Source organism: Anopheles marshallii, chromosome 3 (genome assembly GCF_943734725.1).
Source record: "Anopheles marshallii chromosome 3, idAnoMarsDA_429_01, whole genome shotgun sequence".
Taxonomy (NCBI): Eukaryota; Metazoa; Arthropoda; class Insecta; order Diptera; family Culicidae; genus Anopheles; species Anopheles marshallii.
The window spans coordinates 16,052,094-16,075,645 of record NC_071327.1 but is presented as its reverse complement, the minus strand read 5'-3'; the positions used below and the strand labels follow the sequence as shown (position 1 = coordinate 16,075,645).

Genomic DNA, 23,552 nt, shown 5'->3' with positions numbered 1-23,552 from the left:
AACATGCCATATGTGCACAGAAGCGAACCATGTTCCAATGCCTGGTCGAGCGGGCCACTGACGTATTGAATGAAATGGTTGCTACTTTCATTGTGCGTGCTCTTTGCATTTCAATTTAAATCACAGCAAGTGATCATCGATCGGTTAAGTGGCAATTCTGAGGGTGGAGATAGTTAAAGAACTGAAAATATTATTTTATAGCTTTCCATGGGGCGTCTGAATGAACCCAAGAAGAACTATTTTTATGCAAATATATGATGCGTAGCAGAATGAAGATGGGAAAATAGGTCTGGAAAGGGGTTGTCAGAAAAATTGTTCACATTAAGATGTGAAATTATTCACTCTTGACTGCTGCCTGCTACTTCGTCACGGAAGTAATCGTTAAAAAAAAATCCCATAACGCACCCTCGAGAACAAAACTATGTACAATTGATCACCCTTACGTTTGCTCTGCCGTGAGCATCATAGGACGATAACCTAAACCGTACACACTGGTACCCTGCAACGGAAAGCGAAGTTGTCCGATTATTTACGTTTCAAGTGCGAAAGACGATTTACTCGCGCAAATTACTCACCATACCCGTGTGGTAAACCCCGGGGCCCGGAAAAGGTCGACGTCCTTGTCGGTGTCGTTTATTACCGCGGAAGGTGCCCAGGTAGGGGACAACACCCCCTCCCAGGTGTGTGGGTGCATTTAGTGGGTGGTTGCTTGGTGTAGCAGGAACGTTCTTCCGATTCGTTTACGTCCGTTTCAACGCCCATTAAGCGGGCATTCCAGGTGCCAGGTGTGTTGTCAAAGTGGATGCATCTTTACAGCCGGAACTCACAGACGTGCTCTGATGCCACGATGTGGTGTGTGTGTGTGTAGCGTGGCTGGATAATAATCTTTCGCCCAACCGTGCAATTACGATCACTTTTGTCCACTTAGATCCGGCGACTTGGTGACTGAGTACGGGTGCGGTCGCGGTCGAAAAAGATAAACACAGGCACAGGGTGCAATATTATTGCGATGTTTATTTTGGCCTCGCGCTTTTGCTGTAAGGGAAGTAAATCAAATCACCTCTTCGTGCGCACTGTACTGCAGGGCTGCCATTCTTTAAGCCGATCTTATTTTGTTCGTCCACTGCATCCATCAGCATGGATGGTAAACATGGTACCACCAGCGCGGTACATTACCGTGGCCATCCTTGCGCGATTGCTTCTGTCCTGGGAGTTGGAAGATGCTTTGATTGAGAACCAGGAAGCGAACTGATCTGTTCGACGCCTGCAGGGTGTTGCTCGTTGCGCGTAGCCTGCTTTGTTTAGTTTCGTAGTTGAATTATTTACTATTTATTCTGTGATGGATTTATTGTGATTGCCAATGCTGCTGTTGCTGCGGCAGTATGTAACGATGAAAAGGTTATGGTCCATAAAGGTTACTCTGCCGAAGGAGAGCGTCAGCAAGTCTTTTTCTGGAAGACTGGACAAAGTCTAGCGTGCAAGTATCCTCAAGCGAAACGACTTTATAGTGGGAGCTGGGTGGGAAAAGTACGTTTAAGCGAATATCGATAGTTCTGGAGTGGTTCGGTGGAGTTTGTCAGACGGTTAATCGGTTGGAACTCGCTGGTATCATAGCTGTTGGCATGCAAATGTATTATTAAATATTTAAAAAATATGAGACGTTCAATCCTCATTACAACATTAGTTAGTGAAGTTATAAAATTGTATACAATGTTGTTTAATACTTCATTATACACATCAATACGAATATAAAGAAAACAAGCATTTCACAACAGCAATCAAAATACTTAGCGTCATAAGCGAGCACTTGGTTGGCATGCGTAGCGTTCCATTAGCGTATAGGGCAACAGTCACTGGGTCACCTGCTGTATAAGGCAAACAGAAGCAAGGATTTGCTTCCAACAAAAATAACTGGCGTGAAACAAAAACACCACTAAGATAACACACACTCCAAGAATGGCGTCATCTTGACAACTTCATCGCTGTATAATTTTGACGTACATGCCAAAGATGTGGAATAGATGTGCGTTTCCTAAATATGTCTCATCAAGTGGGAATTAGCAGATGTGGGAAAGAAGGAAATCAGCTTTCGATCCGTGGTGGGCGTTTGTGGGAACGATCGCATCCACCATCCTGAAAGTGGATTGAGTGGTGATCTGTGACTCGCCCAGCAATATTTTGCACGGCAGTAAGTGCGAGGTGGCCGGAGCACGCGAGGTCTTCTACTGTAAACTATCATAAGAATCGTTTGTACATTTGAAGCACCCTTCTGGTCCCGGTTGTGGTACACACATTTGCATATTTACGACAAGTCACCGCCACCGCTTAACGGGTGCCCACAAATTCAAAGCCCTACATAATGTGTGTCACCACATGGTGCAGCCACGTAACATATTTTTAGCCGAGCTTCGCTTTAGTAATGCATCACGCATTTATTTCACTTGACCACTTCGATCGCTTATCCTTCACAAGAAATACCACATACGTGCTCTTATAAAAGCTGTATGTCCATGTGTGTATGTTTCGCATGCAGATCTCGTCCTCCGCTTCATTCCAAGCCCACGGAAATGGGAGTTATCTTGGTCTGGAATACTGTCGCAATCTTGCACCGCACAGTGTGTACGACAACTCCCTTGCACGGTCAGTGGCGAGTATGACTGACAAGGGGCACCACCATTTCGCATTGTGGTTTCCCATACCTGTGAAACCTTGAATTTGATCTGGCATCCAATAAATTATTTTATTTGTGAAAAAAAAAATACGCGGTACTACCTCATCGAAGGCTGAAGGTTCGTCGAGATTATCGACCGGTCGTTATGGTTCTCTAGAGAGTAGTCGATGATTGAGATTACACGGAGGTCGAGTTTGTTGCGCGGATAAGAAAGGTTCTACGATACGGTCAAAATTCTATTGTTCATGAAATTTGGATTCTGGCCGCTGAAAGATCACGAGTCAGCAGCTCCACCAGCGATCGCGTGTACTCTGCTCATGATTCTAGAGCCGACCCCTTTTAGCGCAGTTCTCCACCCTTAGATGACAACGAAAATTGTGTCCAAGAAGTGCGCCTTGATCATTGGGTAGTGTCGTGCACGTAAAACTGGTTTTTATTCGCCATGAATCGAGAAATCGTAGTCGTTCGTATGAAAAGGATTTAGACTCGATCGACGTTCTCCCTCAGGGGCTTCTTAGGCTTAGAATGTACGCGTCCACTGCCCAATGTCCGAACGGTGCGGGCCGAATGCTACCAATACCCTTGCAAATCCCTAATGGTTAGCATGTCCGTTCGGTTTGGTTTAGGGAGTGGCATTGACCAACAAGAAAGAACCTAGCGAAAACTACAAAGCCACATTTCGTAGGTTCCGATTCGAAAACTCCACCACTGGCGGCGGGGACGGGCTAGAATAAACGGGGCGCCACTATCATAGCCCAGCCGTTTTCTTACCGAGCGATCGAGTCACAATTAAGTCACGAAGTTTCACCCCCCCCCCCCATTATCAACGTTGGACAGCAAAGTTCAATGTCCACCCGGCAAGTTCTCGCCACGAAACGGTGGTGAATGTTAATATCCGGCCGGTTAGATGGTGGCTTAACATTCTTGCAGTATTTGTAACCTCTACCCCCGGACCGATTCTCGGGTCGAATGCAGCTCAACTTTTGGGCGACTCCATCGGTCGGCTCGTATCTTTGCTCATTTATTGAGATTCAATCTTGAATCAACTTTAAATGTAAACAGTTCACTTGGAAAATGGCCTCCAAAAATATATACCTTGGCAAGGAATGAATAAAATCTTATTCGGACAGTCGCTTCGCAAACCACTTACAGCATCTGAACGAAGATGGCGGAAGGTTTAGTCATAAAAATTTCTCATCTTTCAGATTTGGAGCCAATTTTCTCTCCAATACATTTACTTCGGCAGCATCTGCGCACCGAACAACGAGCAGAAGTCGTCCCATCGAAAGCAGAAGTGAATGCACTTTCGTACCGATCAGACCAAAGCTTACTTCCCTCGAACGTTCCGTTCTACTGTTGGAACTTGCGATAGGCCTGGCGGGTTCCTCTTCAGTCCATCCGTTTGTTTGATGCACGAGAACGATTTCTGTGCGGCTTTGGAATCTTCATTGGTCCGCAAAAAAAAAGAACCGGATATCTCCGGGAACTAAGCACCTTGGATTCGGGTTCCGAGAACAGGTTTGCCAGCGGGCGCGCGTCATGTACTCAAGCACACACACACACAACACCCCACGGGAGAAAAAAGGAACGGGTTTCTGTTCCAGCTCATGGTACTTCTCTCGGGTTCACCCTCTGCCTCATCAACATCTGGTAGATTGCGAATGTTTTTTTTTTTGTGTGCACAAACTGTCCTTTCTTGAGCATCTTCCACTGCCGCCTGCGTACAGAAACAGAGCTGGAGAAAGATCAGCAATCAAGAAGGCGCGGAAGGAAAGAAAACCTTACCCATCCGTTCAGGCCCAACCCGGGAAGGGGGACCAGCCTGATCCTCTTGGTGGTTGCAAACGTGGTCAGTGGTATTTTGCAACTTCTCTACTCCCTGAGGGACCGTCCGTTGGTACGATTCTGAGGACCGTTTTTTTTTTCAACTTCCTACCTCGAGGCCATGATTAGCCCAACGGGTCGAGCTTGCATGATTTTGGAGCATTATATTTAGGCCCCGGTTTGACCTGGCCTCGCCTCAAAATTTCCATGGTCATGGTGCTCACGATGATGATGATGATGATGATGCTCACCGTCCGTATGCTCCCGATCCTGTGTACATTCGTTTTTTGTTTGGCTGCTCCTCTTGACATGCCTGGGAGACAGAGAAGAGGATATCAACAGCTTGTGGCCACGACCTTGGAGATTAACGTTTGCGGTTTGTGGCAGGTGCAATTTTCGTGATATAGGGCTGGTTATTTTTTGTTGTTGTGTGTGCCGTCTGTTGCTTTTTTCGATGCATTTTTGCGATTGGCTTGTAATGAATGTCTCTCGGAGAGACACACATACACAAGCACATTGCCTGGCTGCCTGCCTAGGGGGTAAAAGGAAAACAAATCGCTTTTTAACTAATAGTGTAATAATTTTTACCTGTAGGGATTAATTTGGGGCTTGCCAATTTTAGTGCTTTTTTTTTGTTTTGCAAATAAAAACCTTAGAAGCCTAAAGGAGATTCGAAAATAATATACTGTGCAGAAATATCGTTTCGTGATGAGGGTATTCTTCGTCCAAGTGGAATTTCTTCAAATGAAAATAGTAAGCGACAGTAATAATTAAATCCTATACAAACAATACATTAATTTTTAACCGCTCTTGTTCGGATTCTTACGTCAAATTTACATTCGAGTTCATTTAAATCTTCACTGGAAAAGATTAACTTTAATCATACTACCAGCGCGGGATGTTTGTGAGAATTAAACAAAATACTTCACCCCGTTCTGATGCTTGGGCGCTGATTGATACTTGATGCTACTACGAACATTTTAACGATGCAAACACCAACCAGCGACTGATCACCTTCCGTTTGATTACTTTTAATGAGAATGAACATTCACTGCTCGGGAAACGGTTGTCATAAACTTTTTTTTTTAATACTACAGAAACATTGCCCTTCCTTTGGCTCCGAACGTTCGCGCAGCGATAAAGTGCATACAGCACTCGGCACTTGCAACGCCACGTCAATGCGTATCCATCCTGCTGCAACATTGTTTCGCCACGCAAAAGAAATTGAGTTTAGTTTAATTTGGTTCTTGATCCGCTTCGGCAGGGAATCGAAGTTTTCGTTCCTCGTCAAGCTGTGATGGGGTGATGTTGTGCAATGCGCAGTACCGTGTGTTCTGCCGTTTTGCACTGCGGACAAAGTTTATTCATCGTAAATTTTATAGACCATAATTTTGCGGATTATGTCTTCCGTAACATGGGATTAAACGGAATCGAACAATCATCGATCCATCATCACGACCGTTCGGTGAAGATGCTGTGGCCTTTCGCTGCCTTATGTCTAATTCCCTTTTTTGCAGTGAATATCGGTCGGGTTGGTTGTACTTTTATTCATTTTTTCTGTGCTTTTTTTTGTTCTCATCTTTCACGCCACAAACAAATCGTCCGCAAATCCTCCACCCTTCAATGTGAACGGATGGGCCTGTGCGCAGAATGATGATCAATCCTGTCGTATTTTCTGCTTATGACGCGTAGGAAATGACTTTCAGATAAGTTCACCGCGCGATTCGTTGTGCGCGAACCTAAAGAAACCGAATGGCGAAGGCGTGAACTGCAGTACAGAACGACAGATACGAATGGAAAACAATTACGAATGGCGCTCAATAAAATGCTTGGACCCGAGGTGCGTGGTAAGAAACGCAACGGTCCATTCTTTACGAGCCGAAGCCTCCCGATTGAATGGAACGCCATTGCAATCAACGCGATTTCCGCAATAAAACGTTCTGATAGATCTATCTGGTGAGCGACACGGCGATCGATCGGTACTAGGCGTTGGATACAAGGGTATCGACCGTCGGCCATAAGTTTTCAACATCGTGTAAGTACGATCGTCACCTCGTCTGTGGCACGGGCGGATATTGAATCTAATGGCAGACCTACCTTTGGACGGTGGCCGTGCGGTTGAAGAAAATTGGACTTCGCCAATGTCTCTTACTTAGACGTCTTGAACCTCGCAATCATTACCTCTGATGGTGCTTAAGCTCACAACTGTCATGTTCGATTTACAGACATAAGTGACATCGATAGACTTACATGAGCTTAATGAGCGGGAATATTCCTATCTGTTGATAGGAAATACACACACCACTTTTAAATCTCAACACTCAAGGACGTAACGAAAAGGACTTGCATCATCACCCTTAAGCGTACAGTTGCTTATAAAGGTACTACGGAAATGCAAAGCTTGAATCACACACCCGTACGACACCGTAATAAGTCGTAAAAATCCAATTATAATTCAACCGCGCATCACGCTCGCGACACAAAGAAGAAAGGAGTTGCCACTTAATACGCCTTCACGTAACGGCACAGAAGACGGCGATCAACCGCCCGAGGACATTAGACTGTTTGGCTACGCCATGTCGGAACCCGTGCCCAAACGCCTCGCCTGTGATGAGTTAGCTCCCAGAAGAACCTTAATTATCTGAAGCTGTAGGCCATCCAACGGACAACTTCTAAACGTTTTGCGGTGCGCGACCACGCGTGTTTTTTTTCAGCATTTCCTTAACCTTTGATGTTTTGCAACGCAATAATTGCAATTAGAATCGCCTGTAAAGCTCATTCTAGACGCCTCCATGTGTAATTTAGAAGGGCTTTTTTTCTCAAACATACCATTTTAGTTGTAAATCCTCCACGCTAGTTCCTTTTTTTTTAACATTGCGTTTGCTTTTTTTTGGGGTATTTTTGCTTTCGTCTTGGCCAAAGTCTCCAATAAAACAAACCTACCATTGCCCGCCGCAGCAAACAACACGCGCAAACGATTCGTTAATCCGCGAAATAATTGTGACGTCGGCGTCAGTTTACTGTTTTACGATCGATTGCTGCTAATGAGCGAAGCTTTATGGATCTCCCCCCTTCATTGGGAATTACTGTGGAAGAGCAGTCAATGTCTTCGTTTATTCCGGGTGTTGCCAGCCACTCAAGACGCCGGTCAGTCGTTGGCTTCCCGTCCGCGGGCGACCGGAGGTTTCGATTCGCTCAATAATATCCGTTGTTGAAAAACGCCTCCGTTCCCGGTGCACGAACACACCGACACAGTCTGGCCGACGCTGACTTCATCGTCGCCCGAAGGATTTGACACGCGTTGACATTGAAAGTGCCCGGGTAACGAAACCGAAAGTAACCACCCCGGAATGAAACACGGGCAGGGTTTGGTTACGAGCCGTTCGCATTCCATCGCAACCAAAGCGCAGCAATCGGTTCAATCTTGCAAGGGTACGTCATCGGTATGCCCGTTGCTATGGCAGCCCGACTGAGTTTCCTATGCAAATCGCACATTGCGTGATCGACGTAAATTTCCCTTTCGCGCGATCGGTCTCGTTGTCTTGTCGATCGATCGGAAAGTGATCCACTTTCCGCCTAGCTTAGCTAGCATACAAAAAAAACAATGAATCAATCAAGCCGGCGGTTTGGGTTTCGCACTTGAGAATGCGCACAATTGGTGGTGGCGATAATTTGCATAAGCCTTGCGGGGTGGTTTTGCTCGCAAAGGAAGAGAAGAACTGATCGGGATCGATGATCTGGATAGTTCGTGCTAGGCGGCTGAATTGCTGAAGATGGGAAGATGGAGGAAACGAGTCCAATCTCCAATTTCAAGACGTCACCCTCGGGGGACACATGGGCGAGAATTCAGAATGTCCATGGCGCCTCCGACGCTTGGAATGGTGCGGGATTCGAGAAGTCGAAAGGTTAAATTGATGACCGTACACTCGACAATACAATGTGTGGTGATCGAATTTCTTGCGCAACCGGGAATGAGGAAAACCGTTAGAGACAGAAATGACACGCGGAATGCGAAACTGTGTGTATTGAACTCGTTGACGTACGAGGACATTATTGTGAATTTATAGACCCTAGGATACTTGCCGCGTGACCATTGCGAACTGACCGAACGACTGGTGACCTGAGGGATTAAGTATTTTATCGTTTGTTGCAGTACAAGAACTCACTTTATAGAAGCAAGTTTTAGGATTTGATTCAGTTGAGCTATTCTTTCCTTGGGAAATTGTGGAATAGATTGCACTTTTCGTTTGTTAGAATATCTGGCTAAAAAACTACGGCTTTAAAGCTGTTTCCTGTAAATAATTTGTGAGGATAAAATGTTCACAATTGCAAAAAAACTCATTCCCATCCGCAAGTCCCCACGCATTGGGCGTTAAAGTTATGAGTAAACATTTGCACACGTAGTTAAAATAAGACGATGAACTTGTATCCCAAACCACTTATCACTTGACGCAACAACAAAAAATTAACAACGCATCTCGTGCTGACTAATCCAAACAAACTTTGACTGATCTTTTTGTTCTTTCTTTTCTCTTTTTTTTTTTGCTGCTACAGGTTCAACCTCGCAGCTGATCGCGCACAGTTCGCGAGTCCGCACACCTCAGCGCCACAATTCCGAGAGCATCCTGTATATGTCGAACGATGACCAATCGACGCTCGGCGGTGTGTCCCAGTCAACGGGCTCGCTTCACAATCACAACCACATGCTGACGCATCGCCAGCAACAACAACAACAGCAGTCACATCCCCAGCATAACCATCACTTCCATCGGCACCAGCCACATCGGCACAGTCATTTGCATGCGAACGGTGCCACCGGCAACACCCATCATACGCCGTCATCTGCTTCGAGTACGGGAACTACCGGATCGGCATCAAGTGCGACGGCTTCTGCTGCCCAGCCGCCACAAGTAGTTCCACAGCAACCATCGCCGACGGGATCGTCGACGCAATCGTGCAACGGTTCCGCCCCGAACATTCGCTCTAGTCGTAGCAATAATCGATTGTTTCCTATCAGCACGTACACGGAACCGCCTGGAAGTGGTGGTGGTGGTGGAGGAGGCGGCGGTGGTGGAGGTGGGATCAACAACAGCAGTAATACTGGCAATATTCCGCAGACCAACGGTGGTGGTTCGATGCTCGATTTCAAGTGAGTACATTTGAAGATATATAAATTTGTTGATGTTTGTTCTACAGTCGCTTTATCTTTCAGACAACTCAATTCACACAACTGGCAATCGGTGGCGGAGCGAATTAACGAACTGGAAAAGCATCAACAGCAACAGCATCATGGGATAAACCTGCATAGCAGCAGTACATCGAATTTGAATGGGAGTAGTACTGGAGCTGGTGGCGGTCAGGGAAACAAACCCCATCTCAATCAACACAATTTATCATCAATTTCCAATGGTTCTTCGAATTCTTCGTTAACATCACCTGGCAAGCAACACCAGCAACAACAACAGCGTTACACCTATTTCGATCCAAGTAAAACACACCGTGTGTCGAACCCATCGCTGAAGGCATTCCAGAAAAACGCTGTCATTTCGTACTTTGAGCGACAACAACAACACGCCCGAGAAAGCATTCACTCTCGTCCGAGCTCGCTTAATCTATCGGCAACGTCCGCCGGCAATAGTGGGGGCGCTACCAATGCTGGAGCATCTCCGGGTGCAGCTTCAAACTCAAAGTCTCAACCCGGTGGAAGTCCACCCGGCGTATCAACGCCCGTCATCAGTTCCCATTCGCAGCGATCGTCCATATCGAGTGCGTATTCGTCAGCTGCTGGTAGTATGATGGAGCTATCTAGTGCCTCACTATCGATGGGAAGCTACTCACCCCCAAGCAGTCTTGCTGTACAGCAACAACTGGACAAGTTAGCCGTGAACAATCTGCGGAATCAACTTGCATCGGTCCATACGATGAATCTGCTGAACAAGGTGGTACCTCCACCTAGCATACAACCGGAGGTGCAGCAGCATCAGCACCACCAACATCATCAGCAGCAAATGATCAGTAACGCAACGTTGATTCTAGCGTCGGCATCAACAAATGGGTTACCCACTGCCCCAGGGTCTAGTATGGGTGATTCGATGAGTGAAAGTCATGAAATGATCTCGACACTTGATGGTGCGCCACCTCCACCGCCTCCGCCGAGAAACCGTGCCTCAATGCTTCCAATGGGTAGTGCGGTACCGTATTCACCCTCAGCTCACATGGCTACAGTGAGAAGGTGAGTCGGTATGCTTTTAGAATGTATTGGAGACATAAAATAACAATCTTGTCTATATTTTATTTTAGGACATCATCCGCTTCAGAATACTCCTCCATACGAGACAAGCTGATTCAGCAACGCCAGCAACTCTCCAAGGACTTACTCGGACCGATGATAATGGGTCCAATTATTGCGCTCGACGACTGGGTACCGGAGCGTCCACCCAAAAATCCAATGCTTCGGATACCGAGTCCCGAACTACCGCCACCTCCTCCGATGCTAACACCGACGGAAGACGTACTACTGATCAATCAAGACGAACCGTTGCCTCCGCCACCACCGGAGTTGTTACGCCACATGCGACAGCTAAGCGATTCCGGAGACTGTCGATCAAACTCCGCTAGCCGTAGAAACAGTTTCGCCGGTCAGACGAACAAAAAGAGCCTTTATCGGGCCTCCACGTTTGAGAATCTTTCTCCAGCCAATGCACCACCTGTTGGGCAACATCCACAAAATGTTGCCGTGGTGCCTCCGATGGTGCCGAAGAAACCACAGCAGTGTTCACCAGGTACGGAAGGCCCGACGAATGTTCACCGTCGTCCAGCATCGAGTATGGCAAAGACACAAACGGTTCCTTCGATGGCTTCCACGGTAAGCAATGGTAACGGTGGAGGAATGCAGTCAACGCATCATCATCATCACCATCATCGATTGTCCCATCAGATGATACCCAACGGAAGACTCTCTCAAGACCAACAACATCATCGGCTATCGTTGCCACTACAACAAACATCAACGGCAACCGTGCAATCGGGACTGCTGATGCATGCATCACCGCAGCAGCAGCAGCAACAACAACAGGCAAATTTTGTGGCTGGTCGACAATCCGATACACGCATTTCCGTGCGTAAGCGTGCTCACAACTCGCAGCAGATCCCTGTTTCGGAGTATCTGATGAAAATGAATGGAGTTTCGCAAAACGGTACTACACCACCGCCACCATTAAAACCACGCATGCCAGTGCAACCGCTGGCCGAATGCAATGGGCAGCAGCCTACACTGCAGCAAATGCAGCAACAGTTCCTGCAACATCAACACCAGCAGCAGCTACAGCAACAGCAGTTCCAGCAACAGCAGCTCATTTCGATGGGAAGCAAAAGGTTGGTGCTCTTTAATTACTACACGAAAAGTAGAATGCTTATTATTGAAATCATAAAGGCCATATATAGGGGACTATACCTTAAAGTGCTATTTGAGGTAAAATTATTACCTTATAATCATATAAGCTTGGTCGTTCTATGGAGCATGTATGTCCAATGTTTAGACAATGCTTTCCACTCTTTTCAAGGTGACGAATATTAATGTGTGTACCGATATTACATGGAGATAATTAATGGAACACGTTCGCCAACAACATCATTGTGTGGGATAGTGGGAGGAATTAGCTAGCAATAGATTTGAATCCAAGCTAGTAAATGCCTCAAACTAGGTGAGTGTATCTAGCTAAGCCGCCTTAATTATCAAATCAAGTGAAAAATGTTACTGCGTCGGTAAACCACAAAACAAAGACACAACCCAACGGATAGTGTCGGTAACTTCTAAACGCTTTGACGGTCCGCCTGCAAGGTAGGGGAACTCTTGAGAGCTAACGAACCGATCGCGCCGAATGCCTGGACAAAGCTTTGTAATTGAATCAATTACAACCATACAACCGTTTGAAGAATCAAGCTGTGGTTCGTTACCGTTACATTGAAGGTTGAATCGTTGTACTGTAATGAAATCAGTCCCGGCGCACGTACGACGCGCGTCCGTGCAACGCTGTTTTTTAATGGGCATAAATTTATTATAATCATATTATGACCACCACGAATCTACCTTCCACCGTGGCGGCAATGTCGCATGTTACCTCTTGGGTGCTTTTATTTCTGCAACGCAGACTCTCGTGGTGGCCGGGTTTGAAAGATTGAGTGGGATCGTATCGTATCGGTACCTATTAATGTTGGATCGTTTGATCGGTCATGATTTTAGTTGTGCTCTTGTTTTTGTAACACCCCATGCAGACTAACGGAGGGTGATGTTGTAGCAAAAATGTCTCCCTTACATTGACATTAATTGATCCTGAATCGTTTGGCGCTAAGGGATAGTCGACGTTTGGAAACACGTTTCCTAACAAATGGGTGAAGGCAGTTTAGCTGTTTTTTATTGTTCCATATTAGAGCACAAAGACGATCTATAGCGAATGTTGGATTTGGACGTCATGGAAACGATCTTCCCCGGTGTGTGGGGCATTGTTATCGACTCCGGAACCCATAAGCTTTTGACCCCATTTGAATATCGGGCTGATTAATTACAACACCCGTCGAGCAGCAGCAACGATAATTAGGTTGCCATAAATATCAACTGCAGAGACACATGCGGGAGGGCTCGTCTGTGCAGAGAGCGTACCTTACAGAGTAGTTGCTTAGATTTTCCTTCTAGTAGGGTAAAGCCGAGAGCAACCTTTTATCTTTCTCGCGCCCTGAACCGCCCATCAATGCCTTCCCCGAGCGCGGGATACCGTGTCATTGCAGGAAACGTGGTGTTTTTGCCTACAATTTTCTACTTCCTTTCGCAAAAGAATCGGTGACCCTAGCCGCGCGTCTCCCTATGCCAGAAGTTGGGAGTTGGAGGAGCTACTAAGAAGCAGAATAAATCACCAACCAATTCCTCCTGCTCATTCCTTCTCGGTTCCTTCGCACAAAAACAGAAACCGTTACCACCCGCAAGCTTATATGGCAATCTGTTAGATTTTTATCGTTCCACTGCGCTCGCGCGGTTAGGGGGCACCCGGACGGTGCTTTCCTTTTTCGGCGTTAAGTATTTCACTTTAACTGCAAAAAAAAAATCGCAGCAATTAATGGCAGTGCAACATATTTGCACTTTATCGCCGCGCTTCGCATTCATTAGTGGAGATTGGATGCAGCTTCGTGGTATCGCTCTTCTTTTCACTGTGCCACTTTGTATCGACGGTGAAGCGGATGGATTGATGGATGGTTTATTGATAAATGCATGCGATGGCAATGGGGGCACTTTTTATGCCACCCACTTTTGAGTAAATGTCATTAGAATAAATCGTTTTAAATGAGATCATTTCGAACTACTGGCATGAGCCTTACCTTTCGGATAGATTTGAACTAAATTGAGAAGATTTAATTTATAATAAAAATCAGCGCTTGTGGACGATCGCATTCAACCAAGATCACCTGCAATATTCTCATCTTGCAAAAAGCGATACAGCAGCATAGAATGGGGCGTGTTTATTGCTGTCACGCCGAACCAAACCTTTGTCGGTAGATTTACTGTCGGTTTTCGCTCGAATCTGGCAAGAACAATCGGGACGCTTCGCTTCGTGAACATTTTTCCGCTAGGTTTGATCACCGATTTCATCACCTTCTCGCCGGAGCACAAGTAATCCACACCGAAGAATGGTGCTTTATTTCATTCTTTACATAATCTGACCGGTTGGATGGCGTGGGGAATAAAGTATTTGTTTTTTGCTACCTCAAACGGGGGTCGTGACTGTGGGGAAAACCCCTTTTTACTTTGCGCCCCATTCAGACAGTTGTGATTCGTGTTTCTTGTGGTGATCGAGCAACGTGCTCGGATGGACAATTTTCGCGGGACAGCGCTTCCATCAGGCCACAAAGCAACGCCCGTTTAAGAAGCGTCAGCACGTTTCGGGTCGTGTTCGGTGTCAAAATGGACGGTAGTTTTACTACCCCTTGTCACAAATGATATAATGAATCAACTCGCTGTGCGCTAGAAAACTAGCAAACAAACCCCAGGGAGGGTAAATGGTACAGATTTTTTTAAATGTTCAATTCTAGCATCAATTGCTTCGGAAAACGATTGACGTGACACGCGGGAAAGCTTGTTTGACCACCTCGGGGTTCGTGGTTCGATTTGCAAGCCTTCCAGGACAGCACGGTGTGACATTAGGTATTTTCCCGTACCATCTCGGGTCGGGTCCAATAATACTGTTTGCGGTGTACACGATTTCTTTCATCGTCTCATGCCCGACATCGGGCGGTGGACGATATTTATGGAACTGGAGCGCACCCAAACAGTAAACGTTGTTGTCGTTCAGATTTCGTTGGGTGGAAAAGGCCATCGGTTTTTACCGACATGAATCCGATGACATTTTGCGGGACGCGGAACACTCTCGTAAAATAAGAGAGTGTACGCATGTTGTGTACCGAAAGGGTAGCTACAATGTAGCAAAACTGTTTACAAAGCAGGGGCTATATGAACTACTAAACGATGCTAATTAAATAAACCCTTAAATATTTTTCTGTTTTTTATTTTCAATTACTAATTAGAAATACTAATTTAGTATCCGTATTTTCGACCAAATTTTCAACTTTTTGCTTAGATTAACTCAGTTGCAAAATTTTCAAAAATCGCGTGCAGTCTTTTCCTGAGTTACGCGAATAATGCGTGCCAGAGAAATTCACGTATCTAGGATTTTCTTTATAATATCGTCAATATTTAGAGCTGTATTCAGAGCACGATTTCTTCGTTTCACCTTGTTCTGATTGTCGAAATAAACGTAAAAATATTAATTATTGATGTACTTCGTAACGTGAAAAGAAAAATTTGATCATAGAATATTAACTTTAAACGATGTTATAAAGGGAATTCGAGTCACGCGAAATTTCGTGAATAGATTTTTTTTATAACTTATGAACTATATTCGATCATTAAAAAATATGAAGCACATTACATGAAGCCAGCTTTTTTTGAATGCTTTTTTGTTGTATTTTCCATTGCTGCATAGAAAATACTGATTGATGTTAACGGCCTCCGCAGCTTCCACTGAAAGCTTTTCTCTTCTTTCGAGAGGCAGACGGAAAGCTTCCAAGCAAAGCTTCACCGCTTAACGCGAATACTTTCAAGCTTGTCATGTAAGCTCTCTTGAAGGTGGGTGTATGTTTGCACAAAATGAGGTATAGCTTTTGCTTTGTTGTTCTTTGGAAAAATAGCACTTTATGCTCATGCTCATTAGGCTACGGATGGACACCGAGTTATTCATTCACGATCATACACCCCTCTCAAGCTGGAGGTTACCACACAAAGAACTGAGCTAAGGCTTGCTGAATAATGGCAATATTCACACCTTAACCGCGTGCAAAGAGGAAAACAAAACAAGTGACCAACAGGAGGTACCTTCGGTCGATCAAACTGGGCATGTACCGGGAGGAACTCCTTTCCCGGTGTCCCACAGTAAATTATTACCGATCGCCATTGGCATTCTCACTTTCAAAACAGCATTAGAGCTGAAGCTGGCGCCAAAATAAATCGCCTGCGTCCGGTCGCCCGGCCGGCACACATTGCGCGGGTCTGCACACCCTCATTGATAGCGTAACATGTTTTATGAAGTGTTGCGGGTAAATTGTAAACATATTGCAACTGCAATTTACTGGAACCGATGCGCGACTGCACCGAATCGAACAAGCCTATCAACGAAGGGCTCTTAACGTGTTCGGGGGTGCCCGGTGAGTGGTTATGCGATGCTTAAGCGACGGTTTCGTTTCGTTTGTTTGAGCAATCGCGACGCGGTTTGAGAGTGTGTATTATTTCCCCCCCGCTTTTGTATATCTGCACGGTTTGCTCTCACTTTTAGCCTAGCAATACGTCACTGGTGGCATTTTGGAGGATCGTAACCGATCGGCTATTAGGAACCTTTGAAGATTTCTGGTGGGTGTCTTTCGGTTGGCGGTGTTGCCGCACTAGATTATCGTGGGCAGAAGGCGTTAGTGTGGTGATTATGGGGCGCAAAAAAATTAGCCACAACAAATTGATGATATAGAAGCATTAGCTAGGTTTGCCTTTTTTTCATTTGGAAGCCATGCTCAACACCTGGCCAAGCTAATGAGCCATGCAGGTCGGTTGGTTTGAAAGCTTCACAAGTCATTTTATGACAGTCGATACCGCAAAACTGTTTGGGCGAGAGAAACATTTATTTAATCAGTATCGCAACAATTGAATAGAAACTGCGAACAATATCTCTTATTTTGAAATGGTGCTCCTATCTAGTGGAATGGTATTGCGCATAAAACTAGCTCAGCTTCATGAGAAGAATCACCATGCTAGCAAAGGTGAAATGGAAGAAGAATCATTCTTCTTCTTGTGTAATGACTTTTAAATCTGTTTTCCCCATGTGGAGGGAAGATGAACCGACATTCATCCATGTGTAAACGACCCATGGTAAACGCTTGGGAAATTCCTCTAGGTAATGGTCATTTAACACTGGTGGAGGAGATGGTTAAATGGAGATCATCATGCAAACCCCAACTTCAAGGACGTAATGTAGCTTGAACTCAGAGTTAAGCACGTCTCGGGGAATACTGCCGAGCATGATTTAATGCGTTTGTTGGTGTATTTCAAGAATATTTGTACTGCCCACGATAGGACTCGTAACCACACATGAGTGGTGTCATAATTGTTGGCAGAGTGCAATTAAAACCATGACCAGCAGATTTTGATGGTGTGAACACGAATAACTTTATTCTATATTTCTCTCATGTTACTACTACTCTTTTTCATTACTGTTAACATAATAACCTCTTACACATAGAACCGTTTAATCGACATCTAGGATTGTTACAGTACAGCAGGATAATAATTAATAATCTCCTCGTTACGCAGAACGCAACCTTGATGCGTAAAAGCACGATCGATAAATACAGCAGCACAGTGTGTCAAATTTATCGACCATGACACATTTTAGGCTACTTGCCACACCCCTTAACGCGTAGCCCAAGAAACACAATATTAAAATATGCATGATAAATATCCCCCCCCCCCCCCCCCCCCCCCCCCTGAAAAGGAAAATAACAGCGCGCTTACGCGCTTGGGGTGAAATATTTTTGTCATAACCGCAATAAGATCACGATTTGCTACGCTTTTGCTTTTTCCGACCGACAAAGGAGCGTTCGGTAATCAACGGCAGAAACTGCGATTTTAAGACCATAATTCGCACCTAGCCGATGGTACTCGGTATCATTTAGTCAGGTTTATTTTTTCTTCTTTGGGTGGTACTTTTTCTGCAGCGTTGCGGTATGTTTCGGAAACGTGCAACTATTTCGTCGGTTTCAACTCTGACCGGGTGCTTGGAGATGGAAAGAAATCGAGGTTACATTATTTCTGTGGTGAAGCAACGGTTTTCGATTGAGGCTCTTAAGGCTCGCTGCAGCTCTTCGGGTCGGGTTGAATGAAATGCCGTCTCAGACCCGTTAGTGCAGAGAGCATCCTGTACCGCGGGATGAGGAGGATGATAATAAGATACTGGAATTTATTAGTGCGCTTGTGCAACTGTAGCACAGTTTGCTGTGGGTTCAGTGTTCTTTTTGTTGTTGTTGTAATTTGTGGTTTCGAATTTTTATGGATATTTGATTGGTAGTCGATGTCGATTTCAGAACTACAACGGGAGCTCAAAAGACCTAGTTATGAGCAAAATCTGGCAAAGATCCTAGACATGTTACTGTCCATGAGTTCGTGTCTTATTATATTTTCAGTTTCATCATTTAAGAAATCGGTGCAACGGAAAACCCTGTTGTCACATCCAGTAAGGATATGATAGGGACTAATTTCCCAATTTCCATTGCACTGGCCTTACTCAAAAAGTGTAATCAAAAGTGCTTGCATCTTTTTGGATGCTGTGAGGTCAACCGTGCGGCTTCTCTCTTTATAAGCTTGAATACAATCGTTCGTTTCCTGCCCCACTCTGGAAAGTTGTTAGTAGCCTTTACCTGTTACTAGCGGAACCTATAAATCACTCGTAACAGCCAATGTTTATGTTGACATCTTAGTTTTAATTTTGAAAGTTAGATATCCTTGGCTATGCATTTGTAGATGAAAACTGTACAGGCAGTTCCCAAAATACACGGCACCAGATATACTCGGATGCACACAAAGGCGGTTTTTAAAATTCAACTCATCACAGAATTTTGCATACGGAAACAAACATTTCTGCCGATACCATCAAACTAACCAATTGGCATCATTTCTTCTAGCTGGTATCTCAATTGGTCTACTTCGCCTTTTAGCTCTCTGACGTCTCCATTTTCCGCCACCTGGTGAACTTGACTGTCCTGGTTTTTTGCTAACTTTTCAACTAATTCGTTCAAGTGCAAAGCGAGCTTTTTGTTTTCTTCTGCTAGGTTAGCAATTTGTTTGTTTAGTTGTACTGAATTGTCGACAATCTGTTTTGACAATTTGGAGTTTTACTCGGAATGTTTCCTTCTCTCTTTTTGCATTATTTGCATACGTTGGACGAGCTGCTCTTTTTCCTGAACTGAGCCAAGAGGACGGCTATTTCCTCAGTTGCCTTAACCTCTTCCTTGTGTCTTTCTAATAAAGCTTTAGATTTTGGGCAGATACAGGACTTTGGAATTGTTTGGATTGGATCCATGATTCTTTTGACAATTTATCTCTATACGCCGGTCATCACTACTCTCACATTTGCGGAAAAGGCCGATCTTCGTAAAATTTTCGCACAGTTGATAATCGTCAATATTTCGATCTTCATATGACGTTCACTGTATATTATATGTGTTTTGTTCAATCCCGGTTGAGCGCCCGTGTAAGAATATTTATGGAAATAAGCTGTACTTATGAAATGCAGTGGATTTTTTACGCACTTCGTAATTCGTTCTTCGACGTTCTTCCACCAACTTCCTCTTCTTTCTTGCTCCTTGACGAAACCCTTCTGTCACTTCCTATGTCTCATTTTGACCACGGGGGATAGCCCTGTCATCCTACATAAACTCCTTACGACCCTTCCCCCAATCCGCACATTATCGCTTCGTCATTGAAGCAACTAAAAAGTACCGAAACTGTGTTCGTTGGTTGAAATTTAATTTCATCACCTGTTGCGAGACGGCCCACGGGAATTGTAATGCACCACGGCATGTGCTACCCGTTACTTGTTACTATTCCGGCGCAGACTCGCCAACCAGATTGAAAGTGAGATTTTACCGCCCGAAGAAAGGGTTTTTGGTTTCTGTTTCTTTTGCTTTTTGGGAGGGGGGCAGCGCGTTGCAATCTGCTAACCTGGGCGAAATCGTTCAACAATCCGCCCAATTGGCAAGAAAAAGTATGCGCCACCCGTGTGCCTATCGACTGTTGGCTATCTGCCAATAACGACCTACTCCAAGCTAGACGACGGCGACGACGACGACTACGCATTACCATAACAAACGAAGTTAAACCAATGCAGAAATCGATCGTGTACTCGCGCGCGAAAGCAGCCTGCAGGGCTCATTCCAGTAGTGATCGCACGAAAGTATAGCACACCGCACAGCGTAGTAAAACAAAAATGTAAAAAAAAAAAACGTTCGCGTTCGTCTAGGATCGACTGCAAACTTCCAATCAAAGAATGAACTCCATAAATCAATAAAACACCGCACAACTGCCAACTTTTATGGGCGTACGGCATAGGGAGACGAAAACGAAAACGGAACATCATAAATTGAAGCATCGATGGATCAATTTCGATCAGATAGTCAGTGTGCTCCGGCAATAATGACTGAATTCAGGCCCGGCTCGGAGCAAAGTTACTCCACTTTCGTTGGAGCACGGCTGAAAGCCGTCCGGGTAACTGGAGCTTTCATTAAAATGTTCAGTTTATGCAGCTGATCCGATGGATCGCACCTTCACACCCGTAGTTGGCTGGTGACCTCCGGGCGGCTATAGAACGGAACCACCTTCAGGAGAAAACCCCCATACTGATCCCGTCGCCTTTGTTTGTAGAGCAGATTGAATGCATGCAAGGGGGCTCTAATAGGGGGGATGCTCGTTGTGAACTTTTACAGCGTCTCTAAGCCTCACGAAAAAATACGATCGTTTTCAGCCTCATTCAAAACGCTTGAAGTACCAATTCCTCGTCAGGTTGTCTGTTCACCACAGTCCACTAAGGATGGTGAAACATCCAATTTAGATGAACCTTTAGTGGAGTTTGATTTGACTGGAGAGTGCAATAACGTCTGGCAAGCTGTTAGCCCCGGCACGAGTTGAAAGCGAAAACCCAGGATAGGTCAACGCTAGACGCTCCAGATGGCATCGGTGCGATCCGAGCTAGTCACACCGCGAACTTGCGCGGTTGCTTCGAGTGTCTGGCGGAAAATTGGCTTGTTATGCCGTTTCGTTTGGATGCAAACGAAACCCCTAGCACTCGACGATCTGACCAGTGTGGTGTCCCAAACTGTGAGGGGAGATCGCACCCGGATTGGAATTGGGTAGACTGTCCCGCATTCCCCCCTCCCTATCCCAACTATTCCGCTCTGAAGCGTATCAGTAAAGCACACGAAGGGAAGAACACGATCGAAGCTGTCGCATTTGTGTTGCATCGAACGGGCATCTTGAAGTGCTCTAGAAAAGCCCCACTAGACGAAAGTGAAACTTTCCAAATCGGGATAATCTTGGCCCAACTCGTCGTCTACACAGCATCGACCGGAGGTTACAGGGATGGGTTGTCGGAAGAAGGAAAAAATAAACTTCATGTTTCACTTTCCTCCTCAAAATCTGAAATCGCATGTAAAGGATGGTCAACATCGGAAAGGAGTTGAAGTTGTGGGCGAATTGACGGGCAAGGTCCAACGCGTCTAGTAACGATTCCCATGTCGGTGGGAATTACCGCAATTTAGCACGGTGTGTAAGAAATCAACCTTTTATGGCGCTTGTCTCCAACGGTGTGCCACCGAAGATGACTTCCTCAATGGTGATGCACCCGGGGAGAGTAGTTTACGAGTTTGATTGCTCATGTTAATTCAACTAACCTATTCCATTCTGACAGCTTCATTTTTTTGCCTCAAGGTGACCAAGGCTTTACGTTTATGTGGATAGTTACTGATAAAAAATGTATAAAATGTATTATAAAACACTGAGAAGGAGTAGCTGGATTAGCGGTGTACTTTACGCAACTATTACTGGGTGCCGTTCGGCTTGTTACGGTCACAAACTGGTGCATTGACACCTAGGACAATCTTGCCTCAGATCAGTGACAATATGGGCCACTGGTAGCACGATTACCTTGTGGCCAGAGAACCTGCGAGCAACAAATGCGTCCAATGATAGCTTTAAGCTAATCCATCCATTCATCGTTCACCTGTAAAAGGTTGTCAGGGCAGGAGTTTTTTTTCGTACCCATAAAATCTATCCAATCCCTCCTCGAGGGAGGGTTGATCCCGAGCCGAGTGCAAGCCCTTTTTCCTTCAGATACAAACACACGCACAATAGCATCACGGCCCCCGCTAATTCGGTATATTTTCAAAAGCGTAACGTTCGGGTGCGATTTCGCCACCATGCGTCCATCAATCATGTGCGATTACCTTTGCGGCGGCCGTTTGTGTAGGACTTCAAATTGCAAGAAGTTGGTGGGCTGTCCGAGGCTTGCGTTTTTGGGTCACTCATGCGACAACCACGATTGGGAGCCCTGGGATGTCGGTGCCGTACATTAGCCTAGTCCGCAAAGTTCGGATAAAATATTCGAGCCCAGCGGAGAGCCCCGCACGGTAGAGGGGTGCCGAGTGACAGATCGAGTTCCAGGTGCAGCTGGGTGGCTATTGCTAGACGAATGCACCCACTCGGAAACTACCAGAGCCACCGTGAAGACGTCCGTCTCCCATGCAAGCGCGGGTGGTATGGCCTTTTATGCCCGAAAAAAAAATGTGACGAGTCCCGTTTCGGCAGTGCTAGTCGCTTTTTCTGTGGACTTTAAACGATCAACCTAGACGCGTCCGTTGCTTGGGGAGCTGCAAAAGGTTGCAAACAAACGTGATATTCCAAAACGACGAAGGCAAAGCGGCACGTTGGTGGACGGGATGCGGTGTGGCTACAATCGTACCCGTGGATTCGTTTGTGTAACGCTCATTCTTGTTGATTTTCCCTTGTTACAAACTTACGGCCGTACGCCAGCTTGAGGCATCTAGAAGGCAAAAAATGAAACCCGACAGGATGACCTACTACAACGCGAATGTGCGAGGGCTAACAACACACCATGGTGGTCGATTAATCGCACAGCCCGGGTCGACATGACGGGTTAAGGCTGTCGCACCTTAAGATAAAACGTAGAAAAATGGGTAGCGAATCATTCATGGAGATACTGCAGCTCAAAAACAGTGCACTAACAACGGGAGATAGTTGGGGATGGCGTAAATTGCAGCGGTTAATAATTACAATATTTGTAGTGTTATTATACAGTATCGTAGGGAGAACAATACTTTTTTTGTAAGAGGAAGAATTGAAATGATCCACTGTTCCATTGACCACTATATTATCGCTTTTTCGACAATATTTATTTCCCGTCATTTTCCAAAATTTAGAAACCCTGGAAGTAATCTTGCCCAGTCGTTTTTCCCCGCTTTCGGGGAGAGAGAAGCTTGATTCTCTTGTTTTGTGTTGTAGCTCGCATAATCGTCGTTACACCACACAACGAATTGCAACGCAGAGTGTCCGTTTACACCACCAGCCAACTCAGAAGACATGTTTTGATCATTTCTGTTTTGATCGACCATTCGTCGACTTAACTCTCCACGTTGACTTAACTCTCGCAACTTAGCTCTTACGCCGGTCTCGTACTGGATGGAGAGCGAGAGCTATCGGTTTAAACCGTTATAAAGAGTGTAGTCAAAGCATAATTCGCTGGTATGAAGAGCATACGAACGATCACTCTCACGTGGGGTGGGGATCCAGAGTCTCCCAGAGTTTCCTGCGAGAGAACGCAAACACACGTCAATTGATCGCTGGATTGCGTAGCGTACGGACGTACCGGTGTACGTCGCGCACTAGATCGTTGTGGCAATT

General features: G+C 45.5%; 1 protein-coding gene across 1 annotated transcript in view; it reads left to right on the top strand.

The window, feature by feature from the left end:
* Window positions 1-23,552, top strand: part of LOC128710817 (protein Shroom) — a 164,606-nt gene that overhangs the window by 75,666 nt on the left and 65,388 nt on the right. Inside the window, exons 4-6 of the mRNA XM_053805670.1 lie at window positions 9,050-9,644; window positions 9,708-10,727; window positions 10,796-11,869. Coding sequence (XP_053661645.1) covers window positions 9,050-9,644; window positions 9,708-10,727; window positions 10,796-11,869 — 2,689 coding nt within the window. The remainder of the gene's footprint in view (window positions 1-9,049; window positions 9,645-9,707; window positions 10,728-10,795; window positions 11,870-23,552) is intronic.